Raw genomic sequence first — 16,904 nt, 5'->3', positions numbered from 1 at the left:
AGTGATGGACTGATGAAATGCATCCCTGCCCATGGAAGGGGGGTGGAATAGTGACCTTTAAGCCCAGACCAGTTTATGATTTGGAGGATACCACAAGTCACCACACTGGCCACTTTGACACAGGTTTTATTGCACTCCATCTGCCTCCCCCAGCCCAGGGGGAACGGGGAAGGTCCCAGGGCAGTCCCAGCTCCTGGGCTGGTCCCAGCTCCCGGGGCAGTCCCAGCACGGGCTCAGCTCCCAGGCCCCGGCGTGTTCTCCCGCTGGCGGCGGTGCTGGAGCATCCTCTGCACACGGACACTGCACAGGTAGCCAGCGTACACCGTCAGCAGCATCATGGAGCCTGAGAAGGCCTTGTAGCCAAAGTCTGCCAGCTGCTTTTTGGACACCATGGCTGCACCTGTGAGAGAGACACAATGCCAGGATGGTCAGTGTTGGAAGGGACCTCAAGATCAACCAGTCCAACCCCCCGTGTCCAGGCAGGGTCACCCAGAGCAGGTGACACTGGAGAATGTCCAGGTGTCTCCAGAAAGGAAGACTCCCATGACTCCATGGGCAGCTGTTGCAGTGCTCTGCCCCCCTCCATGGAAAGTTCTTCCTCATGTTGAGGTGAAACTTCTTGTGGTTTAGTTTATGACTGTTGCTCCTCATCCTGTTTGTGGGCATCAGCAAAAAGAGTCTGGCATTATCCTCTGACCCCTTGGAGATATTTATATGTATTATTCCCATCTCAGTCTTCTCTCCAGACGAACCAGGTCCAGCTCCCACAGTCTCCCTTCAGAGATGCTCCAGATCCCTCAACATCTTTGTGGCCTGCACTGGACCATCTCCAGCAGCTTCTTGTCTGTCCTGATGTGAGGAGCCCAGCACTGGGTGCTCACTCTGGCCAAGGGGCAGGATCCCCTCCCTGACCTGCTGGCACGCTCTTCCCCGTGCATTCCAGGATCCCACTGGTACTTGGGGGGCTATTCCTCCGCAGGTGCAGGATCCTACACTTGCTCCTGCTGAGCCTCATTAGGTTATTCTAATAAATCATTAGGTTTCTCTTTGCCCAGTTCTCCAGCCGATGGAGGCCCTGCTGGACGGCAGGGGTGGATCAGCCACTGCCCCCACGTTTCATATCGTCAGCAGACCCGCTCAGGGTGCTTCCATCCTTTCAGCCGGGTCGGTCATGGACACCGTGAATGAGACCGGACGCAGCAACGGTGCCCGGTGAGATCACTGACCACCGGCCCGCAAGAAGGCTGCGGGGAGCGGGGCCGTCCATCAGGCTATCGCATCCCGTCCCTCCGGACTCGCCGCTCCCATCCCTTTCCATCCCGTCCGGCCCGGTCCGGTCCCTCCGGACTCACCGCTCCCGTCCCGTCCCATCCCGCCCGGCCCGCTCCGGTCCGCTCCGGTCCCTCCGGACTCACCGCTCCCATCCCGTCCCGTCCCGTCCCATCCCATCCCGCCCGGCCCGGTCCGCTCCGGTCCCTCCGGACTCACCGCTCCCGTCCCGCTCCGCCGCTCTCCCGGCCTGCGTCACGTGGTGCGGGGAAGTCACGTGCCTCGTGTCGTCACGTGTGCCGCAGTCACGTGTGGCCGCCGGCGAGGGCGGGAAGCCCGCGCGGTGCCCGCAGCGCCCCCTGGCGGCGGCCCGGTCGCAGTGTCCCCTGAGGGACAGCTCCCGCCGCCGTCGCCGCCGCCTCGCGTCCCCCGGCGAAGCCCACACGGACCTCCCTGCACGACGCAACCAGCGCACCTCTCTGAGGTGCGACGCCGGGAGCCCACAAGGGACAGTCCTTGGCCACGCTTGGATGGGGCCGAGGCCCTCCGGGCCGTGCTGCAGCCCTGAGGCTCTGCGGCGCGGTGACATCCCGACGGTCATGGTGGCTTCACAACGGCTCTGGTGCCATCCTGAAGGTCCCAGTGCCTCCCCGAGGGCCCTGGTGTCTGCCCAGTGTGCCCCCAGCCCAGAGCCTCCTTCCCAACAGGCCGTGTTCCCCCAGGTCCCCTCCGGTCCCGTCTGTGGCAGCTGTTCCCCTCCCGGAGCTCCTTTCCAGCCTTTGAGCGCTGCTGTCCCAGCCCTGCTCTGTCCGGGGCTCCCTCAAGCTCCAAAGCTGCCAGAGTCACTCTTTCTCCCCTCCTCATCCTTCTTTCCCCCAGCAGCAGTTCCCAGGGCTGCGGCACTAGGATGTGCTGAGCCTGCAGAACATAATTCCAAATGGCAAAGGGAAGACTTTTTATAGCTCGGGACATCCAGCTCCAGTGTGGTGTGTTTAAAAGTGAGAGATCCTTGGAGACCTGGGACCCTCAGCACGGGTCTGCAGCACTTCAGGGTCAAAGAAACATGGATAAAGGGGATGCACAAAGCATTCCCATCGCAGAGGAGCTGCCAGCTAAACACAAATCCCTGCTGGATTCTGCTGCAGCTCCAGGCAGGTGCTGACAGGAGTTTGTGTGAGGGAGCAGAGCTCAGGGACCCTCTCTCCTGCATGAGCTTTGTATCCAAACACTTGGATTCCTTGAAGCCCTTGAAGACAAAGAGAACTAGAAGTCGAGCCAGCTCTGCAGGAACACGCTGGACTTCCTTTATCCTTCCTCCAAGCTCAATAAAGCTCTCGGCAGAGGAAGCCGTGTTGGCTCCCCCCACAAGACAGTTCTGCTGAATTTAAAGGTCGTGGAGTGCCTGCTGAGAAAACGTGGCTAATAAAAGGCACAGAAACAAGTGCAGTGCCAACAGATTAAATTCCCCTTGTAAGACACCGAGCAGAGGGTTCAGAGCCCTGGAAAGGTCACTCAGTACAGGGCTCCTTTAGAGACACAGAGGGACAAGGCGAGTCTGGGAAAAGCAGCTGTGAAGAGATGAATAAAATCTCACAGCATGTCCTGGGAAGCCCCAAACGTCAGAGGAAAGGAGGCCTGGGGTGTGTGGGGCACAGTGCAGTACTGGCCTGGCTCCGGCTGGCCCCAGGTGAGGACTCTGGACCCGGCTCAATGTTGCAATCCCAACCCACCATAGTCCTACAGCCAAATTTTAATCCTGGAACCATTTCTGAGGCAAAGCAAGTGGGACACTGTGTGACCTTGGGGCTAAAGAGGGACCTACAAGGACATTCTTGCTGTTTCTGGGACAGCACGGGAGGGTGCAGAGCCAGGAGGAACGGGCAGTGCCCTGTTCTGAGCATTCAGCAAGTCCAGCAGGCGCCAACCCAGCAACAGTGATGCACTGGAGCCACAAAACAAAGAGAGCATCTCCTCTCTCCTCTCCATGTTTATTGTTATTTCAAAGGAACACTGCTAGTCAGAGACCCCTTGGCTCTGGGACTCGAATGGGGGAGAATAGGGAGCCTTGCAGCATTCCAGCCTTCCAGCCCAGGTAGGATCAGTGACTGCTGGACACTCTGGCCTGAGCAAACAGCTCAGAGGAGCAGAGGGATATGTGGCACCTGTCTGGACAACGGGCAAATTTCACAGGCTCAGTGTGAGGCCCAAGACCTCTATCCTGTCCTGGGATGCTGGACATCTCCATGTACCTGATGTGGATCATATGCCTGTTCCTGCCCCCGTGACAGAGGGCAGCTTGCAGCATCCCCACATGAGGGAAAGTGTGAGACCTCCTTCCTCCTGTGACAACAGGGGAGCTCCCCAGGGCTGGGGCCAGGTCAGATTGAGAGAGCAAAACCTCTAAAGAAACAAGCTCCAGAGTGTCCCAGGTCAGCAGGAGCAGCTGGGGGGAAGCAGCACATGGTGGGGTGGCAAGGAATGCCATTGTCTGTGCTGGTGCTGCTTAGAAAGATCCTCAGTGCCTTTGGAAGTCCTGAAAGCTCCACTCACCAGGTGGAGCCTGGCAGGGACTGTGCCCTCTCCACCAGACAGGGAATGCAAAAGCAGCAGCAGGTAGGGAAGAGCTGGTGTCACCCAGCGTGGCCCATGGGGTGAAGAGGGAGGACTTGGGACACTTATTTTCCCTGCCAGGCAGTGCCCAGCCCTTATCTATCATGATGGCCTGGCAGAGTCCTTCCCAGAGCTGAATCCACTGTGAGGAAGTGGAAGGAGGAAGATGCTCAGCCCTGCTCAGGGCAAACCTTAGCAGCAGCAATTAAACGAGCACTTCATAGAGAGGAAGATGTCAGCAGGTACCTCTGTGTCAGGCTCAGTGTCCAGGGCAGTGTCTGGGGCTGGGGAAGGGAACCTCTGCTCTTCCAGCAGTCTGCACAGGCTCCCAGGAGACCTGGACTCCTTCCAAGGCTGTGTCAGCAGATGAGGTTGGTGTGGGCAGGAGCTCTCAGCACATCTCAGCAGGACCTGTGCTCTGCAGGCAGAGCCCCTTACATGTGCTCAGGGTGGTTCTGCAGACATGCAATGAAGTCAGTGACAGGTTTTCCCTCGTAGCAGATCCGATACACAGCAGTGAAGAGGGGGAACCTGTGGGCAGACAATGAAAGTCACCCCAGATGGCAGAGCACCTCGACTTCTGTCATGGCATGCAGGAGCAGGTGGGCCAGTGGCACTGTGCCCCATCCAACAGGCCACTCCCGCCCAGCTTCTGGGGGCTTTCCCCTTCTGCTGCTCCTGAAGAGGTCCCAGCTCCACCCCAACGAAGCACAGCACTCACTTCTCCACTGCATTCTTGCTCTTGAGGATTCGATGCAGCTCAGCAGATGTCTGGGGACCCTGCAGCTTCTGCCCATTCAGCATCTCCTTCTCCAGCTGCTCGATGGACTGAAACAACACAGCAGTGAGGAGCTGGACCCGCAGCCCTGCTGCTGCACCACGCTCCTGCCCTGGAGCTGGGCTGCAGCACTAGCCAAGCACAGACAGATCCCCCAGTGCTAAGGGGGATCACCTCCCTGCCTGCTCACCAGCTTGATGCAGAGGGCATAGAATCATGGAATATCCCGAGTTGGAAGGGACCCACAAGGATCATCCAGTCAAACTCCTGGCCCCTCACAGACACACGAACAATCCCACCCTGTGCCTGAGAGTGTTGTCCAAATGCGCCTTGAGCTCTGGCAGCCTTGGGGAACCTGTTCAGTGCCCAACCACTCTCTGGGGGAAGAATTTTTCCTGCTATCCCACCTAAAGCTGCCCTGACCCAGCTTTATCCACACACGTATCAGTGTCAGCCGCTCCCAGCTCTGCTCACCTTCCCAGTCTTGGCAAAAGCCTCGGCCACCTTGCGGTTGCGGCCCCCGTAGCAGGTGGTGATGAGGTCAGCAACGCCGCAGCTCTCCAGGAAGGTGGAGGAGGTGACAGGGCCCTTACAGAAGAGTTTGGCAAAGCCAATCATCTCCATCAGGCCCAGGCGGATCACGGCAGCCTTTGTGTTGTCACCGTAGCCAAGCCCATCGCAGAAACCGGCTCCTACAGCCACCACATTCTGGAAAACAGTGGCAATGTGGAGGGATCTCTTCCCAGCAGAGCTTGGGGCTTGGCTGCATCTGTGAGCAGCCTGTGTGATCCCAAGCACTGGCTGCTGTCTGTGCCAGTGCCCACCATCCCTCCTCCCCCAGCTCCCTCCAGAGCCCCAGCTCTGCTCACCTTGAGAGCCCCACAGATCTCTACAGTGTCAGCTTCCTGCACCACCGACACTCGGAAGTTGGGGGTCTGCATCAGGTCCTTCAGCATCTGCCCGTGCTTCATGTTCTTGCAGCCTGAGGAGACAAAGGGACGAGGAAGAAGATGATGGGAAAGACCCATGAGGCAGGTCCATGCTCTTCTGAAGGTCATTCAGTGAGAGGAACCTATTGCCCAACCAGTGTTGCAAAACAGTTGCAGGTCCACACAGTCAGGCACACACTGCCTGACAGATAAGCAATGTTCAATTTTGACATTCCCAGAACACAGGGGACAATCCATGCTGCTGTGTCATGCAAGACAGAAATGACTTGCTCAGTAGGTTAAAGTCATCTTCAAAGGTTGCAAATTTGGGGTTGCAGCTTTCTGTCCTGGTTGTTCCTGCAGGGTCTGTGTGCTCACAGGGGTTGTGGGCTCTGCTCCACCTCCCCAGCCTCCTGCCCAGTGTGTTTGCTGTTGTTTAATAAAACAGACATTTTGAATGCCACAACTTCTGACCCAGCAATCAGTTCTGTTTGCTTTGGCTCTGTGCACAGTTCCCAACAGTGTGGAGGGTGTTGGAACTGTCGCCAGATGAACTTCCAAGCAGCCCTGGCTGGCAATAACATGAGATCCAGGTGGGCATCCTGTGAAGCCCAAGGAAATCAAGGATGGAAATTATCCCTAAAGGGCCTCTTGTTGCCCACCTCTTTAATTTGTGCCAGGCAGCTGCCTGATGCTGGCAGGAACTTTTAACTGCACAACTCCCTTGTTAATGAAGTGAGTGATCCCAGCACAAACCCTGGGCATGAGCTCAGCCAGCTCCTATGGAGCCTCCTGTCTTCCCAGGGAACAGGGCCAGTTCACCCAAGGCAGCAGGAGTTGAGCTGAACCATACCCTGCCCTTTGCCTCTTCCTGCTAATCACAAATGGATGCTGCTAACGAGGAGAGCTCTTGGCTCCTTACCAATGGTGGTTTCACAGAACTTCTCTTCTGCCACTTCATTGGCAATATTGGCCCCCATGAGCACATTCATTTCTATTCCCAGTTTCTCATGGATGATGTCTGAGATCAGCCTCAGCCCATCTGGTCCTTCATCCACGCCCTGGGGGACAGCCAGGGACAGAGATCACAGCATCAATTACACTGGAATAGATCTTTAAGGACATTGTGTTCAACCTTTGACTGAACACCACCTTGCCAACCAGACAATGAGCACCTGCCCCTCCTGGACACCTGCCCTGCATCCCAATCTGCCATTCCCTGTGCTGCAGTGCTCTGACTGATCCTGACATGCAGAGCTGTGCCCTGCTCCTCTCAGCACCTGAGATCCCCCTTATGCCCTCACCCTTCTCCACCAACACCTCCAAATCCCCACGAAGACTCTGCCCCCACTTCCCTTCTCCCCCGCCACTGCCCATTTCTGTTCCAAAATCCCTGCACTCCCTTAGCAGCCACTCCCAGCCAGGCTGCTTCTAGCTCCCCTGCCTTGGCCCTGCACCCTGGTGAGCATTGCTCCTGCTCACACCTTGATGAGTGACATCCCAATGGCCTCTTTCTTCACGTGGCCCTTGAGCTGGTCACAGACTTTGCCGATGAACTGGTGGGGCACCACGAACAGGAGGACATCGGCCCCTGCACAGGCTTTGAGCAGGTCTGGCTCTGCCACCTGAATAGAGTGGGACTGTTGTTAGGGACTGGGAAGATGGATGGCAAGGAAGGGCCCAAAGTCACCATGCCAAGGTTCCTGCCAGCAGAGGTGCTGGTGGGATGATCCCAGAGCAGAGGGGGATGATGCCAACTCAGAGGCAGCCACATGGCCTCCAGCCCAGCCTGAGGGATGCCAGAGCAGGGTCAAAGGTGGGCAGTGAGAGCAGCCAGGGCTGCAGCTCATCCAAGCACAGATGAAGGTCAGTGGGAGGGCATAACTGAGCCCCGTACAGCCCGGTGCCTCCCCTGCCTTCTCACCCTGGGGTTCCAGCAGCCCCCCAGAGCTGCTGGCCTCTCTCCAAAGCCCAGCCATCAGCTCTGCCCCTCGAGAGACTGCTGGCAGCCCACACTCACCACGTTGGGGGGCAGCTTGTGCCCCGGCAGGTACTTAACGTTCTCGTGCTCCGTGTTGATGATGTCCGTGAGTCGCCGGCCGCCCACCTCCTCCTCCAGCACCCACATGTTCACCTGGCTCTCAAAGCTGCCCAGCCGAGCTGTGTTGCTGCCGGCGATCTTGGCGATGGCCGAGCCCCTGCGAGGGCAGAGGGTGGCTGTGGGCACTGGGGAGCCCAGGGCACCACAGGTCACGCTGTGACCTGCAGGAATGGGGACGGCTGGCACCGGCTGCCGGGGGTGCCGAGGGGGGACAGGGGAGGACAGGGACCGCGCTGTGCTCGCCGAAGGAACCCGGCTCCCGGCGCTCACCAGTTGCCAGAGCCCACGACGCAAACCTTCTTGCCACCCATGGTGCCGGGAGCGGGGCACTGCAGGCTTGGAACCCGCCTCTGCTATTTCAAGGCTGCCCAAAGCAGGAGCGGCCCCGGCCCGCCCCCGGCCCCGCCTCGCCCCGGGGGCGCCGGGCACCCGCTCCGTGCGCGGCAGGTGCAAAGCGCTGCCCTGGAGCAGCTCAGATCCCCCGGAACCAGGAGTCATAGAAGCACGGAATCATGCAATACCCTGAGCTGGAAGGGACCCTCAAAGATTGGTGAGACCGAGCCCTGGCCCTGAACAGGACACCCCAGCAATCCCACCCTGCGCCTGACAGCTTTGTCCAAACGCCCCTTGAGCTCTGGCAGGGTCAGGGTTGTGACCATTCCCTGGGGAGCCTGTTCAGTGCCTGAGCACTCTGGGGGGAAATGCCCTTTTCCTTATATCCATCCCAACCCCCTTGACACAGCTCCAGCCGTTTTCCGGTGTCCTGACACTGTCCCAGAGAGCAGGGACCCTCTGCTGCCCCTCGTGAGGAAGCTGCAGACCCCTTGGCAGAGCGCTTGCCAAGCTGATTCGTGACTGCGGAGCCTTTCTGCAGAAAAGCATTTTATTTTCCCCCTCTTGCTAAAAAGCGCCATTTCCCCCCCCCAACGAAGGAGCAGGAACCACCTGGTGCAGCCCCAGGACTCCTCAGCTCCTGCCCCCACCACAGCCAGCAACACTTTCCCCTTCACACAGAGGATCCTTCCCGTGCCCCAGGGGCTCCCAGGTCTCCAGCAAAGCAGTTAACGTTCTACAAACAAGCAGGGTGAAAAGAATAAATCCCCTTCCGCATAATTTTAAACCTTGCATGTAAGCTGTACTTCGGTTTCCTTCAAATTCTGCCCTACTCCCTTGGGCACAATCCAGGCTGCCACAATTCAGCCAAGCAGACACGAGGCAGTTCAGGATTTATTAGCACTGGCCACTGGATTTCCAGTTTTGCTCAAGTTACTTTGTTTACCACAAAAGCACTTTGCAAAGGCTTAGCAGAGTCTGCAAGCTGGGAGATCCCTCCATGAAGGGCTCGCTATAAAAGGCCAAAATATGAAGAACATTTTCTCTCCAGTCACTTAACCCTGCTGGCTTTGAAAAGAAGAAAGCAGAGATAATCGTGTCCCTTCCCTGGGAGTCACCAGGCTCATCCCCCATGGCAGCTGGGAGAGTGCAAGCTGTCAGCATGGAAGGAGGAGGACAGCTTCCTTCACAGGAGTCTTTTATTAAAACTGGGTGACGTCTACAAGGATACAGTACAAAAAAAAAAAATTTGGTCCATGGAAAAAACCGTAATACTCAGTTAAGAAAAGCAGTTACTCTGCAACAGCTACGTTTGCCTATGTAGGACTCAGCATCCCTCCTGTGGGAGTACCCTGAGGAGTCAGGGGCTGCTTCTCCAGCACCAAGACCTTCACCCCAGTACCACGGAGGAGCATTTCAGAAGGGCAAAGGAGAGGGAAAGTCGAGAGTCTATTACTCACAGACATGTAGTAACACAGACACAAGAAGTAGTAGGGCCACCCAGGTGCTCCAACTCACAGCAGCCTCCCCAGCCACACTGAACTGGGTGAGTGCTCATCAGTAACATACATGATCCTGCAGCTATTCCAAGAGTCAGACCAGCTTTGAGTCCATTTGCATTATCATCCCGAGCACAAACACTGGGATTGGAGTGAAGAGGAGCTGTTTCATTCTCCTAAGCCTGACCACCAGTACCTCATTCCAAGAGGAGGCATCGGGGCTGTTACTCCTCACAGTGGAGAAAATCTATTTGTACATTCCTGAACCATGCTGGGCCCTGTGGCAGCCCCACAACGTAAAACGTGACTAAAAACCACAGGAGCGTCAGCATGGAAACACCTGCTAACTCACATATGCTTGGAAAAATGTCCATTTCCAAGGACTGTCCTGTCCTTGGACCCTTGGACCCACATGAAGGAGCCTCTGGTCCCCACAGCAAGTGACACCGGACAACTGTCCTGAAGGAATGAGCCTACAACACTGTCCCTGCAGAATTCCAGGCAGCTGCTCCATCTCCTCTCCCTGCTCCAGGGAACACAAGCAGCCACATGGTTTGCTGGAAGCCACTGGTAGGTGTCTGAAGTGCAGAGTGCTGCATCACGCCAACGCTTCCACCTCCCTGCACGAAGCCAAGGCCTTGTCTCCCTGTGATCCCAGCCTAGGACAGTCCGTCACGGAACACGCAGGGAATGGGGCAGGGGAGAAGGAAGAAGGGAAGAAGCAATTCTCTATACAGTTCAGTAACTTCCTCAAGGAGGAGAGTGACCTATGAGGCAGCCCAGTGCAGCAGCACCCTCTGAGGAGGGGGTGAGGGCAGGGAGGTATGTCAGCTCATGGCATCCTGCCCATGACAGCGCCTGGCACAGGCTGTAAAACGTGGCAAGGAAGAGCCCAGCCACACCTTAAAGCAGAGCCAGGCTTCAGAGCCAGCTCTGAGTGCCCAACCAGATGCTGGCTGGGGAGGAATGGGCTGAGAGAAGGCTCTGAGTCACTCTGGCTACTGGGGACACTATGGGCAGTGCAGAGTCACGGGGATGCTCGTGGAAGCCTTGGGACTGACAAGGCAACAGTCAGGAAGAAAACCAGGTAGAAATGTGTGCTTGCTGGAGCCTGTCTGCTTGCCCCAGGTGTCTTGGAGTTGCCCCTGCAGGGACAATGCCAGGATGAATAACGTGGGCCTTGCTGCCGGAGTGGGATTCGGTGAGCTGGAACAGTGAGCTCTGCAGCTCTGTCTCCACAAACAGCTGTGATGGTTCTGCCTGGGGAGGAGCAGAGCAGCCTATGTGTTCCGGATCCCCAGGGCCTGCTCCAATTCCTGCCGTCTCTGCTGCACCTGCAAGAGGAGCAGAGTTGCAGGATTAACACCCCCGGGGTGGTGCACCCAGTTAACACACAGGAGCCAGCTGAGAAAGGGCGAGCTCAAACTGGGACCGAGATACAATCACCACCTTCCCGCAGCACTGTGTGCCCCAAGGAGTGCCAGGCATGGAGAGGGACCCCTGCCTGGGGGCACTCACCTTGGAGTAGAAGTATCGGCACACAGCTTCCTGCGCCCACGGCTGGAAGTAGAACTCGGCTCTGCGCTCCTCCTCGGGATTCCCAACGACATCAGTCATTGTCTGGGAGCACAAAGGCACAACAGCTCACTGAGTGCAAAAGCTCTGGCTGTGCTGAGCAAACCCACCCCCTTCCCTTTCCTCACAGACATCTCAGTGCACTCAGGTCACCTTCTTATGCTTGACTCAAATCCCAGCCTCGCTTTCTGAGGAGGAAATTGCCTCCTTCTCTCTGTGGGAGCTCATTCTAATGAGAGAAGCATGTGAACTGGACCACCTTCCACACAAGACAAAGATTCTACCTTCAAATCCCGGCACTGGGACTGGAGCCAGTCGTTGATGAAGCCCTGAGGATCTCGGGCAAAGCTCAGCATGAACTCACGCTGTGTCTTCAGCTGGTTGATGGTCTCAATTGTTTCATGGATCTGAAGGAGACAAACACAGAATGGAACTGCTGAACAGGAGAGAAGTCAGAAACATCAAGAGATCCAACACATGAAGGCAAATTCTTACACTCTCTAGTTAACTTACACTTACCAGGATGTTCAGCTCCTAGTTTCCTGCTCTCTAAATATTATCAATTTTCCTATAGACTGGTTGCTTTAAAAATTACATTTCGAGGTACAGCCACGTTTGTAAACCTAGCTCATCCCACTGCAGCTTCCAAACAACAGAGCACTCCTATCCTGTGTCCAGAGACACATCCCTGCCCAGCAACAAGGAGGGCAGAACTGAAGGAGCTTTTCCTACCTTGTTATCCAGAGCAGCAATTTCCTGTTGACTGGCTGTGGAGAGCAGAAAGGAATTCATCTGAGTTTTCAGGGTATCGTCCACCTCCACATCAATGTCATAGCAGGCTGTTTTCTTCTGGTCATTTGGGTCAACACTGGGGACATCCACAAGAAACCAAAATCAGGGAGTAGCTCCAGAAAAAAGGCAAAGTCTGGGACCAGTTCAAGAAAGCAGCAAATGCAGCTCCTCTGGGATGCTGCACCAAATGGGATGCAGGCAGGGACAGGGACAGGGACAGGGACAGGGACAAGCCACGCCACTGTCAGCCTCAGCCCCAAAAGCAGCAAAAGCCCAGCAGAAGAAATGAGTGATTGCTCCAAGAAGGTGTCTATCCACAGCAAAAGACAGCAGGGATGTGGGAGTGCCTCTGGAAGAGGGATGTGGTAATGAGAGAGGCGGCTGCTCTTGTACAAAGGAACAGTGACAGGCAACAAGGGAACTGCTGCTGAAAATCAGGACATAGCACATCGTCTTTCAGTGATAGCCTCATCCATCCCTCCCTCCCACTCCTTCCTGGAAACAGGAACTGCCATGGAGCAGCCTCACCTGATCACATGATTGATGATGATCGGTTCGGGGGGCATCAGCAAGGCATGAAGCCTTTGTGGGATCTCAGAGAACTTCATCCGCTGCGACTCAAATATCTGTGACAGAGACAGGGCTGAGGGAGGAGCAGGGGCTCGCTGCAGCCACCCTGGCTGCCCATGCTGCAAACTGATCTAGGTGCTGCTGCTCCAGCCCTGCCGCTGCTCACCTGCTGCAGGTACTTGTCACAGATGACAAACTCCCGCTCGTGGGGGTCCTGCAGCTTGTGGGTCTTGATGTACTGCCACAGGGCCTGGATGATCACGGGCCGGGTCTGGGTGTGGATGCCCAGCAGCCGAGCCAGGCGCGGATCCAGTTTGAACTGGGGAGGCTGAATGAAGAGCACGGAGAGGTGAGGCAGCCCCAGACACAGGTAATGGTGCATGCCCAGCACTGCTGCTCCCAGCATGGAATCATGGCATGGTTTGGGTTGGGAAGGACCTAAAAGGAATCTCATTCCACCCCCTGCCATGGGCAGGGGCACCTTCCACTATCCCAGGTTGCTCCAAGCCCTGCCCAACCTAGTCTTGGACACTTCCTGGGATCCAGGGGCAGCCACAGCTTCTCTGGGCACCCTGTGCCAGGGCCTCCCCACCCCTAGAGGGAGGAATTTTTCCCTACTATGCTACCTGGTAATCCAGCATCAGCAGGACAGTGCAGCGCACATTCACATCTCCCGGCCTCTTCACCTGGAAGCCATCTGTCTCCTGAGTCGTAGCAGTCCTGTGCCACTGGAACATGAGAGGGAATTCAGAAGCCCCCCCAAACATGATTCCCCTTGCTCCTGCTGCTGTGTATCCAAAAGCTTTGCCAGTAAAGCATCTGGCACCACCCAACTAGAGAAAAGCTCCAATTTTTCCTACTTAGAGTTTGAAACAAGAGTCAATAAATTTGTTCCAACCTTCAGCAAGTGAGAGGAAAAGCTAAAGTGAGAATTCAAGAGCTCCTGGCTCCTTGGAGCTTCAAGGCTTCCCACCTCCCAGGTTATAAATGACACACAAACCCCACCTGCTGAAACACCAACCCACTTTTAGAGGAAACACAGCAAAAAGCAGCTCACCTCTACTAGGTGATTGTCAGGGCCATACAGGTCTTTATCAAGTTCAATGACCAGAGATTTAAAGAAGGACGAAAATTTCCTTTTCTGCTTGGTGGCATCATATTTGGACAGAGCAGACTGCAAGCAACACAGGGAGGAAGAGGATTAGGGCAGCAAGTCTCAGCACTCAAGCACAGCCACCGTGCACGACAGCTCCTGTAAGTTCTGAACACCTGAATTCACCAACGTGTGCTCAAAAATCGAGTTTCCAAGTCAGAAAGGGAAAGACTGGAGTTAAAGATGAGCTCGCAGGAGTTAAACCCCTCAGCAGTTACGTACAATGCCAGTGCCCTGGTTCTCAGAGCCGGGGACACAAGTGCCACTGAGCTGCTCTCACCAGTGATTCTCACAACTCTAAGAACTTTGGACAACTCATGTCCTGCCATGGGGACACCCATCGGTCTGCAAGCTGGGCTCTCGGTCTCGTCACCATCAGACTCCTTGGAAAACAGAGATGAAGGAGGATATCAAGCCCCAGCTGTGCTCTCAGACACTAGGAAACTGGTTGCATTGCCAACTCCAGATCCACAGTCCCCTCTGAGGTTGGGTACTGCCCACTTACATCCTCCAAGAGCCGTCCTTCCACCCGAAGCTCCCAGGAGGCGACGGTTCCTTCACCATCCTCCGCGTCCGACTTGGCAGGGTTGAAGGTGTTGGAGATAAAAATACGCAGCTTCCGCTTTTGCTAGGAGGAAAAACATCAGCTAATTAATAATCAGTTAATCCTCCTGCACAGGGCCAACTGTCCCGCACAGGCTTTGAGAGCTCAGTGCTCTCAGCTGCCTTGCATTCCCCTCTCCTGGAGCTCACAGCGAGGACAGAGGAGCGGCTGGTCCCAGTCCTTGGCAGTGTCCAGAGCACTGGGACCCCAGAAACGCCACACTCACAGGACACAGCCCTTCAGTGCCCTCCTGCTGCCTGAACTCAGGAGCCTGCAGAGCCTGGACACAAGCCATGGACCCCCTACCTTGATGGGGCGTTTCAGAGCCTCCTGGATATCCAGGCGCTTCCTCATGATGGTCTGGTCCAGCTTCCTCTCAAAGGCCAGCAAGTCCATGTAGGCCTGGGATTCGGGCACGAGCTCACGGATCTGTGGCCAGACAAGGATGGAAATGCCCATCAGCTCCCCAGGCGGCCTCACCTCCCCCCGAGCCCCTCTCCGTGTCCCACTCACCCGCTGTGGGAGGATTTTATCTGCCATCTTCTTCTTCTTGGCACTGACAGGGGCAAGAGGCAAAGGAGGTGTGAAAATGGGAACGGCTCTGGGCACAGGATCACACAAACCTGCAGCTCCCCATTTACCTGGGCCCTGCTCAGTGTGCCTAACAGGTTATCTCCATGCTCCTCACCCCTCTGAGCACTCAGAAAGGGAATTACATCTATTGGGAAGGGGGTTCATCCCTTGGGAAGGAGGACCTGACACAACACCCACACCAAGTGACCTTCCTGCCTCAATCAACTTTGGATTGACTTTTCCAGGAAGAGCATTTTAAATCCAGGATGAATTTCAATCTCACTGGGACATCACATCAGGATGCAGGCACGTGACATAAACTCAGCCCTGTCCAGTGCCAGGGGAATGCACAAAGACCTGACAGGACCCTTCAGCCCGCAAGCGCTGCAGGATGGCTGAGAACTCCAGAATCCTTGAGGTTGGAAAAGCCCTTCCAAACCCTTGACTCTAACCTGTGCTCGATCCCCACCTTGCCACCAACCCAGAGCACTCGTTGCCATGCCCATCATTCTTTGAAAACCTTCAGGGAAAGGAACTCCACCACCCTCCTGAGCAGCCCCTTCCAAAGCCTGGCCATTTCCATGAAGAAACTCCTCCCGATGCCCACGACAGCCCAGGGGATGTTGCTGCTGCTCCGAGTTGCTCCCACTGTCCGGGATGTCCCCGTTAGCCCCGGGATGTGCCCTCTCCCCGTGCCTTACTTGTGGTTGCGGTTGGGCACCGCCTGCGGCTGCACCTGCTGAAGCTGCTGCGGCGCCGGCCGCTTGCGAGCCTGGTCCAGCCCGGCCTGCGCCAGCGCGGGCCGCACGGCTGGGCTCCCACCGTACCCGGGAGGACCCATGGCCGGGCCCTGCGGCGCCAGGCGGCCGCCCGGCAGCATCCCGGGGCGCTGCGGAGAGAACAGACCCGGTCAGCGCCCGCCGAGCCCGGCCCCGCGCCCCGCCCCGCGCTGCCCCGCCTCACCGGGTAGGCGGCTCCGGGCAGCGGCGAGCGGTACAGGCCCTGCCCCGGCGCCGGGCCCATGCGCACCGCCCCGCCCGGCGCTCCCGGGCCCAGCGCGGCCCCGGGCGCGGCCCCGGCGCCGCCGCCGCTCGCAGGCCCCGACTGGAACCCGGCCCGCGCCGCCATCTTGTCTCGCACAAAGGGAGCGGAATCGGAAACGGCCCCGCTCGGCGCGCGGAGCGCCGGGGAGGAGCTGCCCCCGCCCGCCGCCGGCGGCGCCCCCTGCCGGCGGGGAGGACCGAGCGGCGGGGCTGCGGGAAGGGAATCGGGGACCTTGAGGGGTGGGATTGGGGTGCGGGATCGTCCCAGGCGCTGGGAAGGCTTGGGGGTGTCAGCCCCCGCTCCCCGGCCCTTGTTCCCTGGTGCTGGAGCCTCCCGTGCTCCGGGATGCGCTCAGAAGGAGGTGGATGTGCCTCCTTTCTCAGGGATGGAGGGCTCTGATGTGCAGTGTGACAGTGGCACCCCTCACCTGGGCTGCCCTCCGTAACGTTCGGAAGGAATTCCTGCCTGGAAAGGGTGTGAGGGACTGCCCTGGGAGGTGGTGGAGTCGCCATCCCTGGAGGTGTCCGGGGAACAGCTGGATGTGGCACTCAGTGCTCTGGTGGGGATCACTCACAGTTTGGACTTGGTGATCTTTTCCAACCTCGGGGATTCTGGGATCTTAGGGATGAAGTTTATGGGGAAAACAAATGGCCATGAATGGGCCCAGTTTGTGCAGGTTCAGGCAGAGCACCAAGAAAAGGATTCCTGTCTCCCCTGGGGTTCCTCAGAGAGCAGGAGGTTGGCATTAAAGGCCACTTTCTGCAAGTATTAACATTAAGTTCCTTCTCCTTGAAGCAGTTTCCTGTGCTCAGAGAAAAAAGGGACACAAACCCAGTCAGCCTTAATCCATGGGAAAAGCCAAGTGTGCAGTCACACCACGAGTATTAATTAAACAATTAATGATGATCATCTGATGAGTGCTGCCTGCAGCCTGGGGGTCCCAGCACAGGGAGGACGTGGAGCTGTTGGAGCAGGTCAGGAGGAGGCACCAGGATGAGCAGCTCAGCTGGGAGGAAAGGCTGGGAGAATTGGGATCGTTCAGCCTGGAGAGGCTTGGGGTGACCTCATTGTGCC

General features: G+C 57.1%; 3 protein-coding genes across 6 annotated transcripts in view; all 3 read right to left on the bottom strand.

Moving 5' to 3' along the window:
• Positions 1–110: 110 nt before the first annotated feature.
• LOC103823857 (cytochrome c oxidase assembly protein COX14 homolog) overlaps positions 111–16,904 on the bottom strand; it is an 85,536-nt gene continuing 68,742 nt past the window's right edge. The window contains exons 1-2 of one of the 3 annotated variants that reach the window (XM_009099021.4): positions 1,489–1,646; positions 111–400 (exon numbers count right to left, since the gene is read on the bottom strand). In XM_009099021.4, the coding sequence (XP_009097269.1) occupies positions 234–392 (159 nt within the window). In that variant the 5' untranslated portion in view covers positions 393–400; positions 1,489–1,646 and the 3' untranslated portion in view covers positions 111–233. Of the gene's footprint in view, positions 401–1,352; positions 1,425–1,488; positions 1,647–16,904 lie in introns of those variants that run through there. The other 2 variants (XM_050983748.1, XM_050983749.1) reach the window with 2 other exon arrangements.
• Positions 3,239–8,067, bottom strand: GPD1 (glycerol-3-phosphate dehydrogenase 1). Of its 2 annotated transcripts, XM_009099022.4 has the most exons (8): positions 7,958–8,067; positions 7,607–7,784; positions 7,071–7,211; positions 6,509–6,647; positions 5,527–5,639; positions 5,132–5,365; positions 4,601–4,707; positions 3,239–4,410 (listed from the first exon to the last, which is right to left on the bottom strand). In XM_009099022.4, the coding sequence occupies exons 1-8, from the start codon at positions 7,996–7,998 to the stop codon at positions 4,314–4,316; spliced, it is 1,050 nt and encodes a 349-aa protein (XP_009097270.1). In that variant the 5' UTR covers positions 7,999–8,067; the 3' UTR covers positions 3,239–4,313. The 2 variants fall into 2 exon arrangements, with proteins under 2 accessions (XP_009097270.1, XP_018779675.1); XM_018924130.3 differs by lacking the exon at positions 7,071–7,211.
• On the bottom strand, positions 8,887–15,927 carry SMARCD1 (SWI/SNF related, matrix associated, actin dependent regulator of chromatin, subfamily d, member 1). The gene is made up of 13 exons (XM_018924129.3): positions 15,750–15,927; positions 15,488–15,675; positions 14,727–14,769; positions 14,520–14,642; positions 14,115–14,237; positions 13,514–13,630; positions 13,083–13,184; positions 12,623–12,784; positions 12,415–12,512; positions 11,827–11,962; positions 11,379–11,501; positions 11,038–11,139; positions 8,887–10,853 (listed from the first exon to the last, which is right to left on the bottom strand). Exons 1-13 carry the CDS (start codon positions 15,912–15,914, stop codon positions 10,800–10,802), a joined length of 1,536 nt encoding a protein of 511 aa, XP_018779674.3. The 5' UTR covers positions 15,915–15,927; the 3' UTR covers positions 8,887–10,799.

The sequence above is a fragment of the Serinus canaria genome, chromosome 25 (genome assembly GCF_022539315.1).
Source record: "Serinus canaria isolate serCan28SL12 chromosome 25, serCan2020, whole genome shotgun sequence".
NCBI lineage: Eukaryota > Metazoa > Chordata > Aves > Passeriformes > Fringillidae > Serinus > Serinus canaria.
The sequence above is the reverse complement of the archived record's forward strand: the minus strand, read 5'-3'. Positions and strand labels throughout refer to the sequence as shown.

Bases quoted from the DNA above. Each gene is read 5' to 3' on its own strand.
- GPD1 (XM_009099022.4), bottom strand. From the start codon at position 7,998: ATGGGTGGCAAGAAGGTTTGCGTCGTGGGCTCTGGCAACTG. The intron at 7,785-7,957 runs GTGAGCGCCGGG...CTGCCCTCGCAG, and splicing joins GTCGTGGGCTCTGGCAACTG to GGGCTCGGCCATCGCCAAGA. The intron at 6,648-7,070 runs GTGTGAGCAGGA...GCTGTCCCCCAG, and splicing joins TTGGGATGTCACTCATCAAG to GGCGTGGATGAAGGACCAGA.
- SMARCD1 (XM_018924129.3), bottom strand. From the start codon at position 15,914: ATGGCGGCGCGGGCCGGGTTCCAGTCGGGGCCTGCGAGCGGCGGCGGC. The intron at 14,770-15,487 runs GTAAGGCACGGG...TGCCCCTGTCAG, and splicing joins GTGCCCAACCGCAACCACAA to TGCCAAGAAGAAGAAGATGG. The intron at 13,631-14,114 runs GTAAGTGGGCAG...TGTTGCTTGCAG, and splicing joins AAGGACGGCTCTTGGAGGAT to TCTGCTCTGTCCAAATATGA.